This window comes from Hypomesus nipponensis, chromosome 15 (genome assembly GCF_054491055.1).
Source record: "Hypomesus nipponensis isolate SF chromosome 15, ASM5449105v1, whole genome shotgun sequence".
Taxonomy (NCBI): Eukaryota; Metazoa; Chordata; class Actinopteri; order Osmeriformes; family Osmeridae; genus Hypomesus; species Hypomesus nipponensis.
The window spans coordinates 11,015,986-11,037,375 of NC_140375.1; the positions used below are offsets into that span (position 1 = coordinate 11,015,986).

The 21,390-nt window shown below is 44.4% G+C and overlaps 2 protein-coding genes across 2 annotated transcripts; both read left to right on the plus strand.

The window, feature by feature from the left end:
• Positions 1 to 232: 232 nt before the first annotated feature.
• Positions 233 to 6,673, plus strand: rnpepl1 (arginyl aminopeptidase like 1). Its single transcript, XM_084673429.1, has 11 exons — positions 233 to 1,185; positions 1,757 to 1,897; positions 2,299 to 2,450; positions 2,558 to 2,674; positions 3,339 to 3,574; positions 3,667 to 3,780; positions 3,939 to 4,051; positions 4,160 to 4,268; positions 4,451 to 4,675; positions 4,801 to 4,943; positions 5,232 to 6,673. Exons 1-11 carry the CDS (start codon positions 721 to 723, stop codon positions 5,493 to 5,495), a joined length of 2,079 nt encoding a protein of 692 aa, XP_084529555.1. The 5' UTR covers positions 233 to 720; the 3' UTR covers positions 5,496 to 6,673.
• Positions 6,674 to 7,288: 615 nt separating this feature from the next.
• Positions 7,289 to 20,920, plus strand: dvl3b (dishevelled segment polarity protein 3b). Its single transcript, XM_084673428.1, has 15 exons — positions 7,289 to 7,512; positions 12,769 to 12,838; positions 14,184 to 14,305; positions 15,867 to 16,003; positions 16,161 to 16,296; positions 16,718 to 16,811; positions 16,999 to 17,068; positions 17,174 to 17,313; positions 17,443 to 17,519; positions 17,720 to 17,787; positions 18,011 to 18,160; positions 18,384 to 18,515; positions 18,607 to 18,774; positions 18,918 to 19,127; positions 19,218 to 20,920. Exons 1-15 carry the CDS (start codon positions 7,352 to 7,354, stop codon positions 19,616 to 19,618), a joined length of 2,136 nt encoding a protein of 711 aa, XP_084529554.1. The 5' UTR covers positions 7,289 to 7,351; the 3' UTR covers positions 19,619 to 20,920.
• The last annotated feature ends 470 nt before the right edge of the window (positions 20,921 to 21,390 follow it).

Here is a 21,390-nt window from a genome sequence, read left to right on the forward strand (position 1 = left end):
TCTGATGTTTAAACATTGCATTCCAATATCCATTCCATGGTGAGAAACAGGACCCTGCTACATTCTATTACAAGAGGGTCTTCTTGGTTTCAAGCTGCTTTACCATGGTATTTAAGAGGCACCTTGCAGTGGAGTCTGTTTATTGAAATGCCTCGGTAGCGCCACCCCACCCCAACCTACCCCCCAACCCACCCCACCAGCTTCAAACTTTCCTGTCTCGAAGAGATTTCCTCCCTTGTGGTACTTCCTGTTTTGTTCTACAGGAGTCACAGACGTATCCTTTCATTTGAACTTAGTCCATTACTCAGTGTTTACACTCGTCTTTATAATAATTAGGAGTTGGTGACATTGTAACGTTTGTCATAAGTTTGTCGAAAGCAAACTCATTTTAATTTATCTGTGAAGTGGAATCCTGTCCTCGTTTTAACGTCGGTTCCGATGGATTTTACGTAAATGTTGTTCCTTAACTTTTTTCCTTATTTATCGTATCGTTTTTTGTATCGAACTCTTCCGATAATGGTCGCTTATATGTACTACGGCCATTCTCTACAAAGTAACAAATTAGCCAGCATCTCTGTTGTGGCTAGGCTACCTAGTTAGCTAACAAAATGGCTAGCCACCACCTTTTAGCTGGCAACTAAGTTGCACACTGTCGCGTTCGAAGTCTTTTTCCTTCTACTATTGCTGTCAACATTTTTAATTGATCCATTCCTGGGAGTAATGGCCGAATTCCAGAGGCCAACACTGTGTTGCTGTCGCAAAGTGCTAACGGTGCCTAGCAAGTCGTGTGAGGGTGCCCGGGGTCTGGGAGTGGGACAATGTCGTTTGATCGACATTGCGTCGGCATCCAATTTTCATAGCTTCCAGCTCCGCCACTTCCACCTCGACCTCCGCCTTAACTTTGCCGTGAAAGAAATTACCGGTTGGCAGGTCCTGGAGCTCGTGCCAATTCAGCCCGGGGTGCAAACTTTGGTGTTGGACACTCACCCGTCCTTGCTAATTCATTCCATAGACTGCAAGGTACCAGACTCAAACGGTCAGGATGTTCCCCTCTCGCTTACTTATCGTGTAGACCCTTTCACCGACTATGGATCCTCGCTAAATATTAGCCTCCCAGCTGCAGTGATAAAACCACACCGTGCTTTCCAGATCACAGTCCGCTACACCACGACAGACGGCCCTGCGGTAAGGTGACATTGGTAACAGTTGTAATATTGTCGATTAAATAAATGTTGTCACTTAACTATATTATTGATATGCTTGGAATTATTTTGTTATCGGAATGGCTTGTTATTTACTGAATCCGACCAATTTTACTCATTGTTGTCATCTCGGGTAAGAAATACCTCACGCAGAATGTTGTTGAAGTAAATGCCTTCTCATAGGTCTACGTGGGCGAGTGCCAAGCTGTCATGCCATTCAGACAGCACATAAAATATTCAATAATTTCCCTGCCGACCAAATCGATTTTCCAGCAAACCCGATTCATGTGGATTCCGTATATGACGTTACACAGACACAGATGATCACAGATAATACCTGGTTTACCTTATGGCATACCAGACTTCACTGGTCTCATATTCTTCCTTTTTCCTCTACAACCATCCCCCTTCCCTAATAACTTCCAAAATGTCCTAAATGTTTTTGTTACAATCAAAGGCAGTCTAGATCTAGATAGTCAGTCTATGCAATACATCTTTATGTATTGCCTGGAAAGACACAATAAATGCTTTCTGTCTTCCCTTCTGTGCGGTAGATCTGGTGGCTGGATTCAGAGCTGACATGTGGTCAGACACGACCTTTGGTTTTCACCCAGGGCCACTCCGTATGCAACCGCTCCTTCTTCCCCTGCTTCGATACACCAGCTGTCAAGAGTACCTACACTGCTACTGTCAGGGTGAGTGCCATTTCTATTGGCTCTCTTGATTGGTCCGTCTCATCCCAAAACTGATCTCATTCCCCTCATTCTATCACTTTCATGTTGTTTTAATATTACATAAAATCTCTTTGTAAGGATAATTAATCTTCACCTAAATCTTATTATAATCTGATTTACCTGGTCACTCTTAGTTTCTTTGTTTTAATCTCTTGCTCTCAAAACTGATTTTGTAGCAGTGTTGTAATCCAACACAGCCCATAAATAATCCAGTACTATTTGTTTGATTGTTAATTACCTTTTTCAATGTTTGACATTCATATCACTCTGTCCCATCAGAACTAGTCAACAAAAAGATTCAGAATTATACTGTTCTTGTGACCTGACCTTGTTGTTTGTTTTCTGTCTCCTGCTCTATGCAGGTTCCGGAAGGTGTGACAGTGCTCATGAGTGCCTCTCGCAGTGCCTACTCCAAGCAGGACAGGGTCTTCCAGTTCTCCATGGAGTACCCTGTGCCAGCCTATCTGGTGGCATTAGTGGCTGGAGATCTACAGCATGTGGACATTGGCCCTCGGTTAGTTGGAACGTTTGAATGATTAGAGTGGGAAACAGACACATTTACATAATTGAACTTTGTGTAACCTTTTCACATTCGTGTCCTGCCTTTTAACGTGTGTCCAGGAGCCGGGTATGGGCGGAGCCTTGTGTGCTGACCTGTGCTGTGAGCAAGCTAGGGGGCAGTGTGGAGCGTTGGCTGGGTGTGGCTGAAGAGCTTTTTGGACCCTACGTTTGGGGAAGGTCTGTGTCCATACAGCAGTCACACAGACAGGCTTCCATTCATGCTTGTTGGGGAAATAGTATTTGATGAGAAAGTCAGACAGTGCTACGTACAGCTAATTAACTGGAACTAATTAGTATTAGCCGATACTGAGTGGGATGACATTGAAGTGTCAATGAATACTAGTCCTCATTAAAGGAGAAGAAGAAAGTCTGCCTCAACCTAGTCTGTATTGTGTACATCATAACCTATTACACAGTTTATGCCCCAATAATATGTACACTTTTCACTTGTAAATCCATATCTAATCCTAGTTTCGTCTAATGTAATCTAACCTAATATGTGGCCATTTCCAAAATGGGTTACCAATCATGCGGTTGTAGATCTCGCATACATTCACATACACACAGACACTAACCCTTCAGGCAGGCTGGGATGGAGTGTGTGTTTGTCCTGGATGAGTGAATATGTGTGTCCCAGTTTCTGTTCCAGGCCTCTATATTTGTTGGTCCAATTGACCATCTGACCATGTCAATATACTGAGTAACCTTATAAAGAACAAATACTACTGCAATTCAACGGTACAGATATCACAGACCTGGCCCTTGTCTAGCAAGACTGTTATCTGCATATTGAGCATTTTAACTAACTAAAAAAGCCTCTCATTGTACCGTTCTCTACAAGGTATGACATTGTGTTCCTGCCCCCATCATTTCCAATCGTTGCCATGGAGAACCCCTGCCTAACCTTCATCATCTCCTCTATCTTGGAGAGCCGGGAGTTCCTGCTTATCGATGTCATCCACGAGATTGCTCACGGCTGGTTTGGCAATGCTGTCACCAACGGAACCTGGGAGGAGATGTGGCTGAGTGAAGGACTGGCTACCTACGCTCAGAGGCGGATTACTACAGAAGCTTATGGTAAACACACACACATGTACGTACACACACAGTGAGGCATGCAAATTCAAGCATCTGTCCCCCCTGACTTCCACTGCCCTCATCTCACCCAGGTGAGGCTTTCACCAGTCTGGAGACGGTGTTCCGCCTGGATGCCCTGCACAGACAAATGCGTCTGTTGGGAGACAACAATCCCGTCAGCAAGCTACAGGTCAAATTTGAGCCAGGTAATTATGAGCCATAATCACACACCTGCTCAAGTTGGGTTGATACACATTATGTATATGACATACACACACGGGTGTTCCATTCTAGTTTTTATTCCCCTCAAAATCTGATGTCTCCATTGTTTCTCTTCATCTTCCCTCTCTATATCCCTCGTAAGGTATTAATCCCAGCAGTCTGATGAACCTGTTCACCTATGAAAAAGGCTTTTGCTTTGTGTCCTACCTCTCTCAACTATGTGGGGATGTCAAACGGTTTGACAGTTTTTTGAGGGTGAGTTTATGATTGACACACATTTTGTTTAATGATGCACACAAACAAAACACATTCCATTTTGGCATACACAGAACTCTGTTCTGTTATTGTTTTTCCCTCTCTCAGGCCTATATAGAAAAGTTTAAGTTCAGCAGTGTAGTTGCCCAGGACCTGCTAGATTTCTTCCTTGGCTTCTTCCCTGAGCTGAAGGAGAGCTGCGTAGCTCAGAGAGAGGGTGAGTGGAAATGTTCAACTCACTGACTTCACGCACGAGACGGTTAGGCCATTTTAGACATGAAGGGACCTGAACCACAAAGAACTTTGGTAACGTTCAGGGTTCCTTCACCATCTTATTTATTTATCCCTTTCTCTCTTTTTTGATCACCCTCTCTCTCACACTCACGCTCACTCACACAGGTCTGGAGTTTGAGCGCTGGCTGAATGGATGTGGCCCTCCACTCTGTGAACCAGACCTGTCAGCGGGCCTGGTTTTGACCAGCCCGGTCCAGAGCCTGTGTGATCTGTGGGCCACCGACACTCCCGACACTGAGGCCATAGCCACCTTTGACCTCTCCACCTGGAGCACCTTCCAGATGGTTCTCTTCCTAGACCGACTGCTGGACCACTCGCCGATCTCCCATGGTACCTCACATTCTGACCACCTGCTCATCCCCATCCAATAGAAGAAATCCACACACGTATTACAATTAATCATATGCCTATGTGTCCATAAGTCCTGTTTTTTCTTTTGATCTTGTTAACCTCAGAGATAATGGGTCATCTTTCACGCTGCTACTCTGCACTGCTGGACGGCATGAATGCTGAGGTGCAGATCCGATGGTTACAGATTGTGGTACGGAACCTGTTCTACCCAGACCTTCCGCGAGTCCGCAGCTTCCTGCACAAACATGTGAGTGATCCTAAATGACCAGAGCATACAAGTTAAAAGCTAAACGAGTCGTGACTCTAGAAACTCGAGGAAGAAATTCTGCACTGTTTGGTTATTAGGTATTGTCAACTAACGCTTGCTGTTTCCTTGTAGTCTACCGGTAGCATTTTTTATTTTATTTTACTAAATCAATGATGCCGTAAGCAGGTCAAATATTGCAATTACAACAAGAAATGTTACCCTTAAGGTTAAGATAATGTAGGTAAATCATTGATTAAACCATTACAATAACGTCCTGATCTCCTTCAGACATCGCGGATGTACACCGTTCCCCTCTATGAAGACCTCTGCACGGGGGTAATGAAGTGCTTCGCTGTGGAGCTGTTTTACCAGACCCAGGCCCGCCTCCACCCCAACCTGAGACGGACCCTCCAGCAGATCCTGTTCCAGACCAGCGGCCTGACTGCAAGCCCCACCCCGGCTCTGCTCCCCCTCACCCCCAATCCTAGCTCCACTGCAGAGCCCTCCACCACTGGAACAATTGCGCTACGGGATGTCAACGTCTCTGCCTGACAAGCTGATGCTTGTTCACTGTGAGAGAAGCTGGTAGGGAAAAAGGGAGCGCTTCCGAGACTCCGCTAACGGTGTCACAGCCAACAAACGTGTTATGCTCGACAGTCGTGAATAGAATGTGACTATGTCATCAATGCAACTTGCTACATCATTGGCACAGCTGTGTAGCAGTCAGGAGGAGGAGAAAAAAACACTTTGTGCAAACAACTTTTCCAACACAGTTTGGTGAAGAACTGGAACAGACTTGAAACAACTGCATTGACAGTCCTCAGCCGTGCTTTCAGAGAGTGAAGCAGCTTCACTCACACAGATGCAAGTTGTTTGGAATATTTATGACTTTGATTTCCATAAGTTAACTTTTTAGGCCGGTCTGTGAAAATTGGTATGTGTGTGCCAGTTTGTGTGTATCTGGATCTGTGTATGTGATAGAATTGGTGATGAGAGGGTAGAAATGATAGTTTAAATGGGATTAACCTCACTCGGAGCAAAGAGTGATTCATGAATGGATGCATTCATTGAGCAAATCTTATAACAGGACAGAACCATCTGTTCTGAACACTACATGCTTTCACTCTGCAATTAATTATATACATTATTTCCACTTTGCAATACAAAATTGTGACATTTATCCAGGAAGGAAGGTGGAAAGTCCCATTCTTCATTCCTATATCCTCTCTCTCAGGAAGCACTTTGTTCGACAAGCCAGGGACCCCTTTTCACTGGGATCGGCAGAGTTTGCACTTTATTTAGAAATATGGGGCCTTTTTATCTGATTAGCAGTGTCCCTGATCTGTATATGCTTTATACATGTTTAAAAGTGTCCATGGTATTACAAAACTGGCATAGGGTCAGAGCCACACAGCTTTAGGTCCAAGCCCTTTGTCTCACCAGTGTCATTTTAAGTTTACCCCAATAATGCTTTGATATGGGAAGGATTATGATGAGTTGAATTATGTTTTAATTACTTTTGAGTCTTCCACATAATTATTCATAAATTGTGAAAGGGCTTTACCCTCAAGTGTGTGTGAAGGATACGTTTATGTTTTGATGATTATATTGTTTGAGGGGTGAATCAGGTTATGACAAAGCAGTTTTCAGCAATTCATAGATGCCTTACTTTACTCAGAGAGGACATACAGGTTTTCAACGTTTTGCAGGTAATAAACGCCTTCAGTGTACTTTTGACAAGTTATTTTACTTCAGAACATTACCGTGTAAACAACGTGTGTTATGCCCACGAGAGGGCGTTCGCGGCTTGGCTATATCCCTGACTGATTCTGTAAAGGAAGAATCCAACGTCATAGGAAGGTTTTGTATTAGCCTACAGCTGCGAAACTGTCGTTTGTTGATCAAATAAGCCATCATATCTCCTACAGTAGAATTTCGAAAAAGTTGGAATGTATGGTCTACTTTCCTCTTAAATGTTAATTTCATTAATATGCCTCTAGAGGGAGTCCTTAGGAAAATCGATAGGAGGGGCTATTTTTGTAGGCTACACAACATTGGCAGACAGCTGTTACAACGAACAGGGGATAGCACTGTCCGTTAACACGGGAGCACAAACTGGGCCATTCCAAAAAAAAAGCGAAATTCCTTGTATATCGGACAGACGATATACAAATGAAAAATGAAATAAATGTTTGGGCAATGGAATGTTAAGACCTCTATTTAATTGTTTTCATTAGAATATAACTGCGCTACAGACCATCGTACGGGTCCACCTCAAGTGCTACAGACCAAGGATTTGATAACAGCCGGGGTCCAGGCTAGAGGAGACTGCCTGAACCAGCCCCAGGGAGGCAGACAGAGTACCCAGGGCTGGATGTGCTCGGCCTTACCCTCCCCAGCGGCCCGCCATGGGGGAGACCAAAATTATTTATCACCTCGACGACCAGGAAACTCCTTACCTGGTCAAGTTGCCCATCGCTGCTGACAGGGTTACTCTTGCGGACTTCAAACATGTCCTCAATAAGCCAAACTATAAATTTTTCTTCAAATCTATGGACGATGATTTCGGGTAAGATCATAGGCATAGAATACAGTCACAGCCTGCTTCTTAAGGTAGATTTGTGTGTGTGTTTTGTATTAAATATATGCTATTATGTATCCTTAACTCTACACACTCGGTAGCCTGTGCTACATGTCAAGGAAATCAACGTGGGGGTTGTCTGTTTGCCAGGCATAGTCTTTATTAATATGACGGCGTTACTTAGAAAGCATTTATTACATTTTCAGAGAATAAATATGTCATAGATTGTTATAACAAAGTATACTTTGAAATTACAGCGTCCATTTTAGAGATGGTATATTAAGTGGCTATTGGAAGCACTGATGGGAGGGGTATTTTCAAGTCTGATTTCATTATGCAGAGATCCAGACTGTCATAATATGATGCAGGTCACTCAAAATGTCTTGGATCTGTCCTAAACAACAGAAAAAAGCATTTTATCTTCGGTTGAGAACACGGAAAGTGAAATTTGTTGACACTTCTCACGGTATCATAACTACACGACAAGCTAAAAAAAAGATCAGTTTCCTTGTTGTTTCACAAACCAAGCTGTGCGACTTTTAAATTCCTTAAGCAGCAACTTGACTTAACTTGCATTTGGCTTTTTAAGAACTAGCCTACCATGCTTTCACGTAGGCTATTACACTTCTATTATCTTTCAGTGCCTGTGCATCAGTTGCAAAAGTTGGGCATGTAGGCTATACATTTCTATAGCCTACTATGTAATTTATTGAGTTACATTGTCACGTCTCTGCAATTGCCTGCTGTCTCAGTCCCAAATGCAGCCCCTCGTTCGCCTTAAATAAGACTCAGAATACAACTGACATCAGCATTGTCTTTCTCCAGTGCATCGTGTATCACTTACACAACCCATTTTGTTCTATTTATATAATATATATTTATATATTCTCACTATAATAAGTACATAATAACTATAATAATTCCAAACACAATAGCTAGCCTAATATGGGTAGGCCTACAGCTGTAATGTCTGTCTTGGCTTTCCCTTAAAGATAAGCATCGGATATTTCGTGACATGAGGGCATCTTTCGTTCCAAGAGCTCAATGGATGCTGTCGTTGAGCGGCAGGGGTGGTAATGGCATCCTCCAAATAAAGAAATGCTAGCTAACCTCTGTAGCCTATGCCGATGTGAATATTCACAGCCTGCTGTCAAAGAGGAAATCATTTTTCGACAATATACTCAGTCTAAAGACAATAAAGCAACACGTCTCCTTTAGGTCAGGATAAGAGCTCACCCTTATCTTCTTTGTCAGGAGAACAGGTGCGCACGTGATAGCACATGGCTTAGAAATAGACACGGGCTGTTTTGAAAGAAAGAAAATCACGACTTTTTCAAATAATGTATTTTGTCCATGCACGCTGATGTTGCTCCACCAACCTCTGTTATCTCTGTGCAAACGTCTCAAACTCGATAAGGTGAGAGAAATGATTTACGATCACATTACAGCGGCTCTAAACCTTTACCCTTTAACGCCACCTATGACCCAACCCCTTCCTCATTCAATCATGATTATATCTGTCTCACAAACATGAATACATATGAACAACTCATGCATTTTATCACACAAGACAATGGAGAGAATGTGCATACACGTGGCAAACATGATTTATTATTAGCACTCTATAAGATCTGTCTGGTTGCTGAGCCCTGGTGATTGTCAAAACACTTATTGCGGAGCTCAACCGAGCTGGAGGACAGGGACTCTCAAATGCTGGACCAGAAAGAGTTAGGAGTCAGCCAGGCAGACAGACTGGGCCAGGGAGGGGATGAGGGAAGTGTTGTTGGACAGGGGCTACTGGTCTAGTCTGCAGACTCATCTGTGCAGCCACAGGCCTGAGAAGGGGAATGTGGGACCCGCTGTGGAAGGACGTACAGGGGAACCTTGGAAGGATGCTATTTGTCTTGGGAACCCATTTGTATCTGGTGTTTCAATCACACTTATTGTGTGGTAGAGTAGGAACATTTTTGTCAGTTCTTAAAATATGATCTATTCTACAACTTATTAGAAATAATTGAAACATGTTCGGCAATACTGGAACATCAGATTTTTTTTTATGCCTTATGAAGTCCATAATATCCTATTAGTCAATTTGGTGGTACATTCTATGTTTGAAAGCATATGTGTTTTGTTCCATTACTCTCCCACTGAACATCAGCAGGGACTGCAGTTCCAACATTTAGTTCTTGTTTTTTAGAGCATTCATGGAGCCCAGAGGACCATGACTGTTTGAACGATCACTAGCACCATGTTGGCTGGAAAAAAATCTGGATTTTTTACATCCTTTCCAGCGCTCCCTCTCTCTGTCTCTCTTTCTCTCTTCCTGCCTCTCTCTTTGCTTCTCCCCGCTTCTCTCTGTCTTACCCTGCTTCTCTCTCTCTCTTTCTCCCTCTCTCAGTGCCTCTTTCTTTCTGTCTCTCTTTCTCTCTCTCCATCACTTTCTTGCTTGCCATTTCTCCAAAGCAAATTACAGATCAGTAAAGGAGTTCATGCCTTTAAAGGAGATGTCATGCATACCAGTTGGTCATGCACATGTATCAGAATATGGCTCTCCCTCTGGCCGTCCAGTCATTTTTGATTGGTTAGAAGAGGTCTTTGATATGCATGTCTGGCCCAGCCTGCTTAACAATGCACAGTTTGGACAGCACAACCCACACCCACCTCTCTCTCACACACATTCATGCACACACTCACACACAGACAACATGTCAAGCCCACCCCCCAAGACTCCCAGCAAAGCACATCTGTTTATTTTAGCACGGAGAGTAATGGGTCCAGAACTGGACAGAAATAGTGTGGGACTGCGGGAAACTCTGCAGTGTAGATGTTTGGGCTTAGTGATTATGTGCCCGTTTTCTGTGTGTATGTGTGTGTGTGTGTGTGTGTGTTTGGGTGTGTTGACTAAATACTGTGGAGTGGTCAGTCTGGCACTAGCTGAAGAGGTGGCAGAAAGCTCTTTTTGCTCGCCCTCTTTTAAGCTGACCTACTTTCCCTCTTCCTGTTTTATTTTCTTGGCTTGTCTTTTGTGTCTGTACTTGAGGCAATTTGCATATTAGATGCATGAGAAGTTACTCTGGAGAATGTTAGCAGTGCGTGTGTGTTTGTGCACATTTGGTTTGTTTTGATATTTAATCCGTCTCTGACGCTCAGGGATTGTACTGTTTGTGTCTCTTATGCCTGCAAAGAATAAAGGACGCTGCCTCTGAACATCCGAGATTAGACTCCCCTCCCTTTTCCTGGTGTCCTCACCTCTTTCCCTAATGCATTCACTTTCCATCTCTCCCATTCTTCTCTCTTCCATTTCTCTACCATTCACTCCCCCCCCCTCCTCCAGACACACACACAAATATGCACACAGTAACCAGTCCAGAGCTACATTCATCTTATTTCTCAGAGGTAAATCTAATCAGTGGAAGCTACGTAGATGCAGGCTCTCTTTATTAGTGGTCTGCTCAGCTTTCAGATCAATGGGACTGTCTGCACCTGCTGGGGCTACAAACCCAGCTCCCCAAAGGCCCTGTCAGCAGGGCTGGGAAACGAAAGGATGGAGGAAACAGAGAGAGGGGAAGAATAAGGACAACAAGTTATAAGGAACTATTGGATTGAGTAACAAGGGCTGAGCGGTGGGATTAAATACATTTGAGTTTGAATGACATGTTGTGATTGGTGGGTTGTCATTTGCGAGTGTGCAATGTGGGAGTGAAATTGAAAGGTCCTTGAATGCCATATAGATTATGTAATGTAATCTGTTGTTATTGCCCGGGCTGAGGCTGGATTAGTGCTCTGCAGTGAAACTATGAGAAATTGACTGTCCTGACCTCTTTAAAGCCCCGTAAACCTCCCAATTGGATCCAAGTTCAAAGGTCACATCAGTTGGTAGAAATTAAAGCTGTTGCTTGTTGCTTTCATTAGCATGCTGTCACTTTTAACATAATCCCACTGATTGACACACAGATACACATCCACTCTCTCTCCTCTCTCCTCTTTCTCTCCTCTCTCTCCTCTCTCTCTCTCCTCTCTCCTCTCTCTCTCTCTCCTCTCTTTCTCCTTTGCTGTCACTCAATCTCAATGTATTTTTAAGTAAATTCAGGAACATGTACACAGCTCTTGTCCTGGAATTAGAAGGGAGGGAAAGAGAGAAATAACAAGACTGAGCGGATCAATGTCACAGTGCAGGGGTGCTGTGTTACCGACCAGGCAGAGGTGAACGGGGAATGATGCAAACATAATCAGTTGTTAAGCATTTCATCTAGTCGGGGGTCACATGACTTGAACAAAGCATGTGTTCAGCCATGTGCATATTGAAGCCCCACTGAGGCACTTTTTAGTTGGTTACAATTCTGTGTAATGGTTTGTAACTGGTTTGTAAGAATATTGCATATTCTTATTTTATAGGACCTATGGCTGTGATGGGTTAGATTAGAGAAACAAAGAAGAAGAGAGAGAGACTGTGAGCTGTCGAGTGTTATTATTATTCCAACCCAGTGTTCAATAAATTCAGCTGTATTCCTCAACCACCATAGCCAGGAATGGCTTAAGAGTTTCCACTATTTGGCATTACATACACTCACCAACATTTACCTGCGTTTAGAGTGGTGATATTGAGAAGAGGCTGCTCACCCCTTCAGTGTTCTCCCTATCTTCTCTGACTAGGCTGTCAGATAAATTAAGAGAGATATTGTTTGAATATTTTATTTTCCAGTGTGTTAACCTGAGTGTGTGTGTATGTGTGGTATATTGTGTGGTTGTTTGTTGCGAAATCATTCAGATAATATATGGATCCCCGTCTTATTTTATTTGGCTTTCAATTTAACATTGCTGAGTCTCCTTCACCTCTCACAATGCATGGCCTCTCACAAGTCTCCCTGCCGTATGGCTTCTATGGTAAATAGGGTCATTTAGGGTCGGCACTTTTTTTAGAGAGCAGCTGGGTAGTGAGAAAAGACATTGGTTCTGAATCCTGATTTTGATTATGGCTTTATTTGTGCGAAACAGAGCGACTTGTGTCTTTTTTTCCATTAAATGTTTAAACATTGTAAGTCATAAGTTTAGTGTCATTTTATCCCTTTGACATTACACCTAAATTGGATTTTATAGGTGAGGCGTATTCTAACACAATTATAATTTGAACTACGTTTCAAGAAACAAAACATCGCTTTTTCCCTAATGAGCAGGATGGGTGTTACTTAAGGATGGGTGGATGTAGTTCAGTGGATATTTCCTTAAATATTTTTTTCCTTACAGGGTTGTGAAAGAGGAGATCTCTGATGACAACGCCAAACTCCCCTGTTTCAATGGCAGAGTGGTATCTTGGGTGAGCAAGTTTCCCATTTTGTCTTTAGTCTGACCATATATGTATGTTTATTTTCTACCCTGTCTCTCTCTGTCTCTCTCCTTCTGCCTCTCTTTCTTATGTCTGTCTTTGTCTCTCTTTTTCTCTCTCTCTCTGCCTCTCCCTCTTTCTTATTGCCCCCCTGTGGGTTCAGCAGTGATAACAGTGAGTGCAGAATCCTGCAAGCATTCTTTTTGCAAGAGTGTCACAGAGCTTATTGCCAGACTGATAAATATTGCATGTATTCGCTCTGAAGACTATTGATTAGAAGACTATTGAGTATTAGTACCTTAGACTAACTAACTACATAGTGACCTGGAATGTGTGTGTGTGTATCACATGTGGGTCTGCGATCACAGCTAACTGTCTTATATAATCTGACCTCATTTGTTTGTGTTTTACCTTTACCTCTGCCACAGCACATGTCCATGCCACAGACAACTCTTCCTCTATTCAGTGTAGTCTTTCTCCACCATGCCCATCTCTCTTTTCCTCTATTGGAATCCCTCCATTTCTCCCCTCTCTGTCTCACGTCCACATAATCCTTCTCGCCAACTAACACTAACTAACACACACTCTCATGCATGCAAATCCCATTCTCAAAATGGCACAGCAGGCACTCTTGTGGAAACACCCTCCTAATCCCCTTTTTTCAGAGCAGAGTTATTTCCTTCTCTCTTCTGTTTCTCATGCTAGTCTAGACTCTAGAGCATCATTTTCCAACCTGTCCAGTGGGTGAAAAGGCCTTGGTTAGGTGGAAATCAGCCTGGTTAGGGAACATATCCCTCCATTCTGCTCTCTGGCCTCTCCAGTAATGCTGGACTCAGGGTTGGGGTAACTGCAGCTCTCTCTGCTGCTGTCTGGAGAGCTCTGCCTGTCATGGAACAGTGTGTAGAGGGGCAGCGTGTGGCAGGACCCTCCAGCACTTCTTCTACTGGTCAGAGAGGAGAAGGGCAGGCACGCAGGGTCCCTGCCGATCCTTTGTGGGCCGGAGAAGAAGAGGCAGAACAGTGGTCCTCACTTAGCCTTTGATTAGATCAGCTAACTGGAATCACAGGATGCTCAGCAACACTCCTGAAATATCCTGGTTCTAACGAGAAGATTGAATCAGAGGGCAGGGGTGGTGGACATTCCAGAGGAACAACAGGGATGGGGGAGGAAGTGTGTCACTACAAGGGTGGAAGTGAATGAAGGATTGTCTGTGGATCTGTCCACTGTATCAATGAGCGCATTGATACTCAGATCTTTTGACCATCATTATTGACTTTGAGACTTATTACAACTTAGTCTCTCCCCCCCCCCCCCGCCCTTCTCTCTCTCCCTCCAGCTGGTGTCTGCAGACGGCTGTCACTCAGACGGGGGCTCCGTGTGTGCAGACAGCCAGCCAGACCTACCGCCCCCCCTGGAGAGGACCGGCGGTATCGGGGACTCAAGACCCCCCTCTTTCCAGTTAGTACACTGAGGCATTGTATGTGTGTGTGCATGCATCTGTGCTTGTATGTTTTCAGAAGCACCACATATAACCACATTTATCAATTCACGGTTTTCTAAGTTCACCTACATTATGTAAACCATGCGTATCTAACACTTTAGCATCTAGTGTCTGGGCACCCACCCATAGCAGTTGGAGTCTGAGTGGTCCACCTAAAGGAATAGTACAGACGTGTTCACCTGATGAGGAACATAGAGCTCGCACATCAGTCCTGTGCAGTAATCAAATACCTGTCTTGAGCCTCACCAGAGCAAGGGCTTGAAGTCAATACTGGTGTGAGATGAAAGGCTCTGCTTCCCTCTTGGCTCTCCCCTCACTCGCTCTCTCTTTCTTCTTGCTCTCTCTCTCTTACTTGCTTCCCATCTCTCTTCCCACCTCTCTCCCCAGATCTCCCTCTCTTCCCAGACTTCTCTCTCTCCCCAGATCTCTCTCCAGATCTGTGTGTATCTTTCCTCCTCTTTCTCTCTGTCTCACACATTCCCCCTTCTCTCCTTTGTTTCTTTACCTTAACATTTTACTACAGCTAGTCGCCAATCCCTGCTGCCTGTAAATGGTAAATCAAATCAGCTTACTGAAATAATCGATTGAGACCCACTGATGATCAATATGGGTCAATGTTTCTTAATGCTAATATTGATTGTCTTAAGTGCCAGGCCTACTGTATGGAAGGAAGTGGCCTTGCCTTTGCTCAGACAAGGGTATTGGTTGTAATCAGGGGATGGACAGACTGTCATAGACTGAGTGTTTGTCTGTGTGTGTGTGTGTGTGTGTGTGTGTGTGTGTGTGTGTGTGCGTGTGTGTCTGTAAATGTGTGAGATCAATTATTAATGTCTCTTTAAAACTATGTTTCAAACCAGAAGGCTATTGCTGACTGCAGTAGTAAATAACATGTTTCTCTATGATTTTGAATGGTTGAGTTTGGTCAAAAAATATAGACTGACGTCTCTTATCTCTAACTCAGCACATGGCTGAGGGGTTGTTTGTGCCCATGGCCTTTCCTGCGTGTGAGAGTATGTTTCCTGCTTTCTGTCTCTCTGTCTGCCCCCCAGTGAACTCAGGTTAATTATCAAACCAATGGAAACTTCTGGTATCCACAGGCCGTTATAGCAGACCATTATGTCATTAGAGGGTGGTCTTACTGCCCCCCCTGCTGTTAGACTGGAGATCACAGTTTGGCCCACTGCAGAGCTCACATGCACACCAACACGCACAAGGGATTGCTTATCCGCATACATACTCACGCATGCATGCACACACACACACACACACACACACGCACATAGACACACACATACACAGCAATGATCTCTCAGTACCTAAATCCCAGCACACTCAGTTTTGGCTGACATTAAAACACACTGACATTCAGATAACATCACTTGACACTTAAATGGCAGAGGTCTCCAGCTGTAGCTGCTGTGTCTGTGTAGAGCGGGAATACGGTAGTGATAGTGATATTTTAAAAAATCTCTCTCTTTCATGTTGCTCTTCTTTATCCCCCCTGTCTTTCAACATCAGTGCAAATGCTGCTGGCAGTCAGGATAACTTGGACAATGAGACTGAGACAGAGTCTGTTGTCTCTAAGCAACGAGAGCGAGAGAAGGAGCGGGAGAGAGAGAGGGAAAGACCTAGAAGGAAAGATCCTCTCGACCATGGTAACTCCTTCTTCTCATTTTCATGTCATGTGCTTAAATCCTGCATTCTTCATAAATAAGATACATCATAGACACTCTTTTAATGGATCTAAATTGTTGGTACTGTGTGTTGACAATACGGGTCCTCTGTCATGATTTTCTCTGGTGGCCCCTACAGGTGGGAGGTTGAATGGTCACTCCCGGCCCGAGCGAAGGCCAGAGTTAGCAGGGTATGACAGCTCGTCCACCCTCATGAGCAGCGAGCTGGATACCACCAGTTTTTTTGACTCTGAGGACGATGACTCGGCAAGCCGGTGAGCCAATCGGATTCGGTCTATTAGCCCAGATTTTTCATCTGGGAGACAAATGCGTACACAAGCAGACACTCACACAGTAATACACACACACAAAATTGTTCTTGTCCTAATGAACAAAAAGGTATCCATTTACACCAAAACATGTCTTAAAGGCACTTAATCTACAAAAATGATATGGTCAGGAGGATATATAAAGCTTCCTCCAATCACATGCTCTAGAAACTCTGGATAAAGGACAGCCTATTTTCTTTCTGAGCTCAATGCCCTTTCTTACTATTGGCTTGAGCGGATCATCACATGTGAAGATTGAACCAATGGTGGATGAGTGTACATTGTATGCCATCAAAGGCTTCACACCATCACACCTTAAATGACACAATATGAGTTGTGTCATAGCTGTGATGTCATCCCCTCTCAGGTTCAGCGGTTCCACAGAGCAGAGCTCATCCTCCAGACTCATGAGACGGCATCGCCGTCGCCGACGGAAACCCAAAGCACCGCGGATGGAGAGGGTAAATGAGACAGACACACGTGTGCCCTGATTCCAGATCTGCTTCCTGTGTTTTGTGGCCTATATCTGTACCTCTATCATCTTCAAGTTCTCTCTCTCTCTCTCTCTTCATCTCTCTCTCTCTCGCTCTCCTCCTTCATTCCCCCTGCTGCCTTCCTCTCTTTCTCTGTCCCTCTTGCTGTCTCCAGTCGTCCTCGTTCAGCAGCATCACAGACTCCACCATGTCTTTGAACATCATCACTGTCACTTTAAACATGGGTGAGTATGTCTATATCTGTGTGGGAGCACAGATAAATCCTCTTTCTAACCCCCCCCCCACCCCCACACGCACACCTCAACCTCATCACTCCTTGGCTTGTACAGAGAAGTACAACTTCCTGGGTATCAGCATTGTGGGCCAGAGCAACGAGCGAGGTGACGGGGGCATCTACATCGGCTCCATCATGAAGGGCGGGGCCGTGGCAGCGGACGGACGCATTGAGCCTGGTGATATGCTGCTTCAGGTTTGTGTGTGTGTGTGTTTGTGTGTTTGACCCAGGGCTTTCTGTTGGACATGGCATGTTTTACTTCATTTATTGTTTTCATTTATTATTATTTTTTTGAGGCCTTATTTCCTTGTCACACCTCCCCAGGTAAACGACATCAACTTTGAAAACATGAGCAATGATGATGCTGTGAGGGTGCTGAGGGAGATTGTGCACAAGCCAGGGTAAGGCTCTAAGGGAATATGGAATATATGTTTGCGTGTTTTTTGTGTGTCTGTGAGTGTATGAGTCTGTCTGCATGTGTGTGTGTGTGTGGGGGCGGGGTGGAGGTATATCCTTTTGTCTCTGCGAGAGAAAGAGAGAGAGAAAGAAAGAGAGAGAGACAGCAATGCTTGTGAACAGAGTTTCCTCTGTGTGCTGACAGGCCCATCACTCTGACTGTGGCTAAATGCTGGGATCCAAACCCTCGAGGATGCTTCACGCTGCCCAGGAGTGAGTACTCATTCACAGCCCAATTGATTTAGTCTCACCTTGTTCAACAGATACACAGATCAATCTAATGAAAGTTTGAGAGGATTGTGTTTTACTAAATTTAACATTCTTGTATTTGGTGTCACTCCCACCCCCATGTTAAGGGTGGGGTGGGTCGGGACGGTCATATGGAGTCATGTTTCATGTAGAAATCCCCAACACGTACACCCCTCCTTTTCCGTAGGTGAGCCGATCCGTCCCATAGACCCTGCTGCTTGGGTGTCCCACACTGCGGCAATGACGGGAGCGTACCCGGTGTACGGTATGAGCCCTTCTATGAGCACCATCACCTCCACCAGCTCCTCCATCACAAGCTCCATCCCTGAGACTGAGAGTAAGTCCTCCTCCCCCTCCTCCTCTACGCTGCCATTGGCTGCCCTCATCCTCTTCTTCCTGCTGTAGCGAATGGCTCCCTTTGTGTTTGTTTCACAACTTGACCTTGTCATCAGACACTTTGGTTTTCTTTCATTCTCTATCTTTGATTTTGTTCTTTCTTTTCTCTCTCCCTATTCTTTATTTCTGTTTTTCTCACTTCTTTCTTTCTGTTTTTCTTCCAGGGTACGATGACTTGCATCTGTCCATTCACAGCGATATGGCGGCCATTGCCAAGGCGATGGCATCCCCAGAGTCTGGGCTGGAGGTGCGAGACAGGATGTGGCTGAAGATTACCATCCCCAACGCCTTCATAGGTAGCTACAATCAATATTTTGTCCTCTCGCACTCTCTCCCTTCTTGTGTGCATCTCTCACCTTGTCAAATATCTGACCCTGTCTGTCTCAGGTTCAGATGTTGTGGACTGGCTTTACCATCACGTGGAGGGCTTCACTGATCGCCGCGAGGCCCGCAAATACTCCAGCAACCTTCTGAAGGCTGGATACATCCGCCATACAGTCAACAAAATCACCTTCTCTGAGCAGTGTTACTACATCTTTGGGGACCTCTGTGGCAGTGAGTTTTACTTCAGTAATTGGCATGTCTGTCTGTCTTTACCCTGGTCTTTTTGTCCTGCCATAAAAAAACTTAATTTACATTATTTTTGGGCTCTTTCACCTGTCTACCCCACTCCCTCTGCTACACCCATCCCCTCTCAGACATGGCTGGTCTGTCCTTGCAAGACCACGATGGTTCCAGTGGGGCCTCTGACCAGGACACACTGGCCCCCCTGCCTCACCCGGGAGCTGCACCCTGGCCCCTGGCCTTCCCCTACCAGTATCCCATTCCACACCCCTACAACCCCCACCCTCTGCACGAGCCACCGCACATTGGAGAGGGGGGCAGCGGGGGTAGCCAGCACAGCGAAGGTGAGACGCTTCAATACACACACACACACCCGATGAATGGAAATGTCTTTATCTCTGGTCCTCACACCTTTCTCTCTCTTGCTCTTGCAGGGAGTCGTAGCAGTGGGTCAAACCGTAGCGGCAGCAAGAAGGAGGCTGCAGGGGGCGCCGGCGGGGCAGAGTCCAAGTCGGCCGGCAGTGGCAGCGACCAAGAGCAGAGGCGGGAGAAAGCCACTAATGAACACTCTGAGGCGCCCCCTAGTGAGCACAGTGTGCGCAGCATCCACAGCCACTGCAGCTCCCATAGTGTTCACAGTACCCATTCCAACAGCCCGGTGTGTGGAGAGCCTGGCCTGCCCCCAGAGCCAGAGCCAACACAGCTTCCCACAGCTCCTCCGGGGTCCCCGCCAGGCCGTGACATGGCTTCTGTGCCCCCTGAACTTACCGCTTCTCGCCAGTCCTTCCGCATTGCCATGGGCAACCCCAGCGAATTCTTTGTTGATGTTATGTAACGTGCGATGGGAGTCAGTTGATCCAGAGAAGGGATCCTTTTCTGGAGAGGTTGATGAGGATGGAAAAGGTAAATGGAGAGCAAGTGGGGTGTGGCTGTGTAAAGAACATTGTTGTCCATCTCCCCTCACCCCTCTAGCTGTTCTGTGTCTCGTACTTTCTTCAGTGAAGAAAATTGGAATGGGTACAGCTCTCTCTCTATATGTTCCCTAAAAAACATTTGTTCTTTACTACATTTTATATGTGCGTGAGTGTGTGTGTGTACTGTTTATTTTCCTCTTCTCCTTGAAGTGACCTGTGTGTCTCACTTAAATTAAACGTATCATGTATTTTTTTACCATCACATTCCCCCACCCTTATTTATCAAAGACACTTCAATAATAGACAGGAAACAAACAAAAAAAGACTTTGAGGAAGTCTGTGGTTAGGATTGACAGTTTTCTCTGGGATTGCGCTCTGCTCTACATAGTAGTATTAAGCTGAAAACAAAACAGTTAAATGCATAAAGAAAAATATATATGAACAGCACTAAGTCTTACATTTACTGGTTGTCTTGTTAAATATACAGTTTATTGTGAAGGAATATGGGGAGAGAAGCCAAAAAGAAATGCATAGAATTAACCTACAGTACATCCAGACAGGAAATATTATTTCCTTTTGAATTACTAATTTTCAGATCTGATGGTGTCATCAAGACGTCATCCTCCTCGTTCAAGCTTTGATGTACAGGCCTTTTGTTTTAATGGTACTTCTCGCCTTCAGTGGCCCTTTGACAGGACACACTTTGTAGTTCACTCTTTAGCAGGATGACTGCTGCCACATCAAAAGTGTTTGTGGTCATGGTCTTTGATAATGATCTGACCGATTGCTTAACTGGAGGATTAAGGATACACTTGTTATATCTCATAAGCTTGACCATGGGTATTAAAGGACAGAGACTCACTTTAGGGAGTTTTGGGAAAGGGTGGGTGTGAGCAATGTTGACCTTGTCTCTTTCCATCTTATTTTCCCATCTCTGTGTACATTGCATTGTATTAGTCCAGCATTCTCTTTATTTCATAAATAACATCATCATTCTGCTAATATTACAGCCCAATGTCTCAAATGTTCTCTTTTGTTGCCAGAACACATTTATCTCAAATCTTTGATTAGAGGTTGATTCTGTATAGTGATTAACAGTTATGTTTAATCCTCGATAAACAGTTTTATGAGAAACAAATTGTTTTTTATTTATAAACATAGTTTTATTGCCTAAACCTGACCATGTTTTGAGTGTTCTATTCATTAAATATCTTAAAAGTCAAGTTTTAACTTCTGCTGCTTGTTGGAAAGCATCATGTCAATGAACGAAAGATCTCTCCATTTCTGGTAATGGCTCTCTCATTTTCCAGAGAAGCCAATACTTCTGTCCTAACAGGATCCCGATAACTACAGAGGAAACAGGAAACGTGCAGTTTGTGAACTATGAAGTTTGAGTTTGTGGATTCAGACTAGAGTCAAAAACCGGAAATACAATAGTTGCAATTTCGCAGGTTTAAAGTAGGACAAACATAAAGGTGTAGTAAATTAATCATATCACAGAACTGGGAATGGGGGTCTAGTCGTCAAACCCATGTTATTTCAAACTTAACTTTGAGTAGACTTGTTCTCTAGACTCCTGCAAAGTCAGCGAAAAGGACTCCCACATCCCGGGGGTTTGTAACAACTGCCAATGATTGTATTTCTACCATAGAAATTAAACATGTAAATGAGTTGGTTCAATGCAACGACTAAA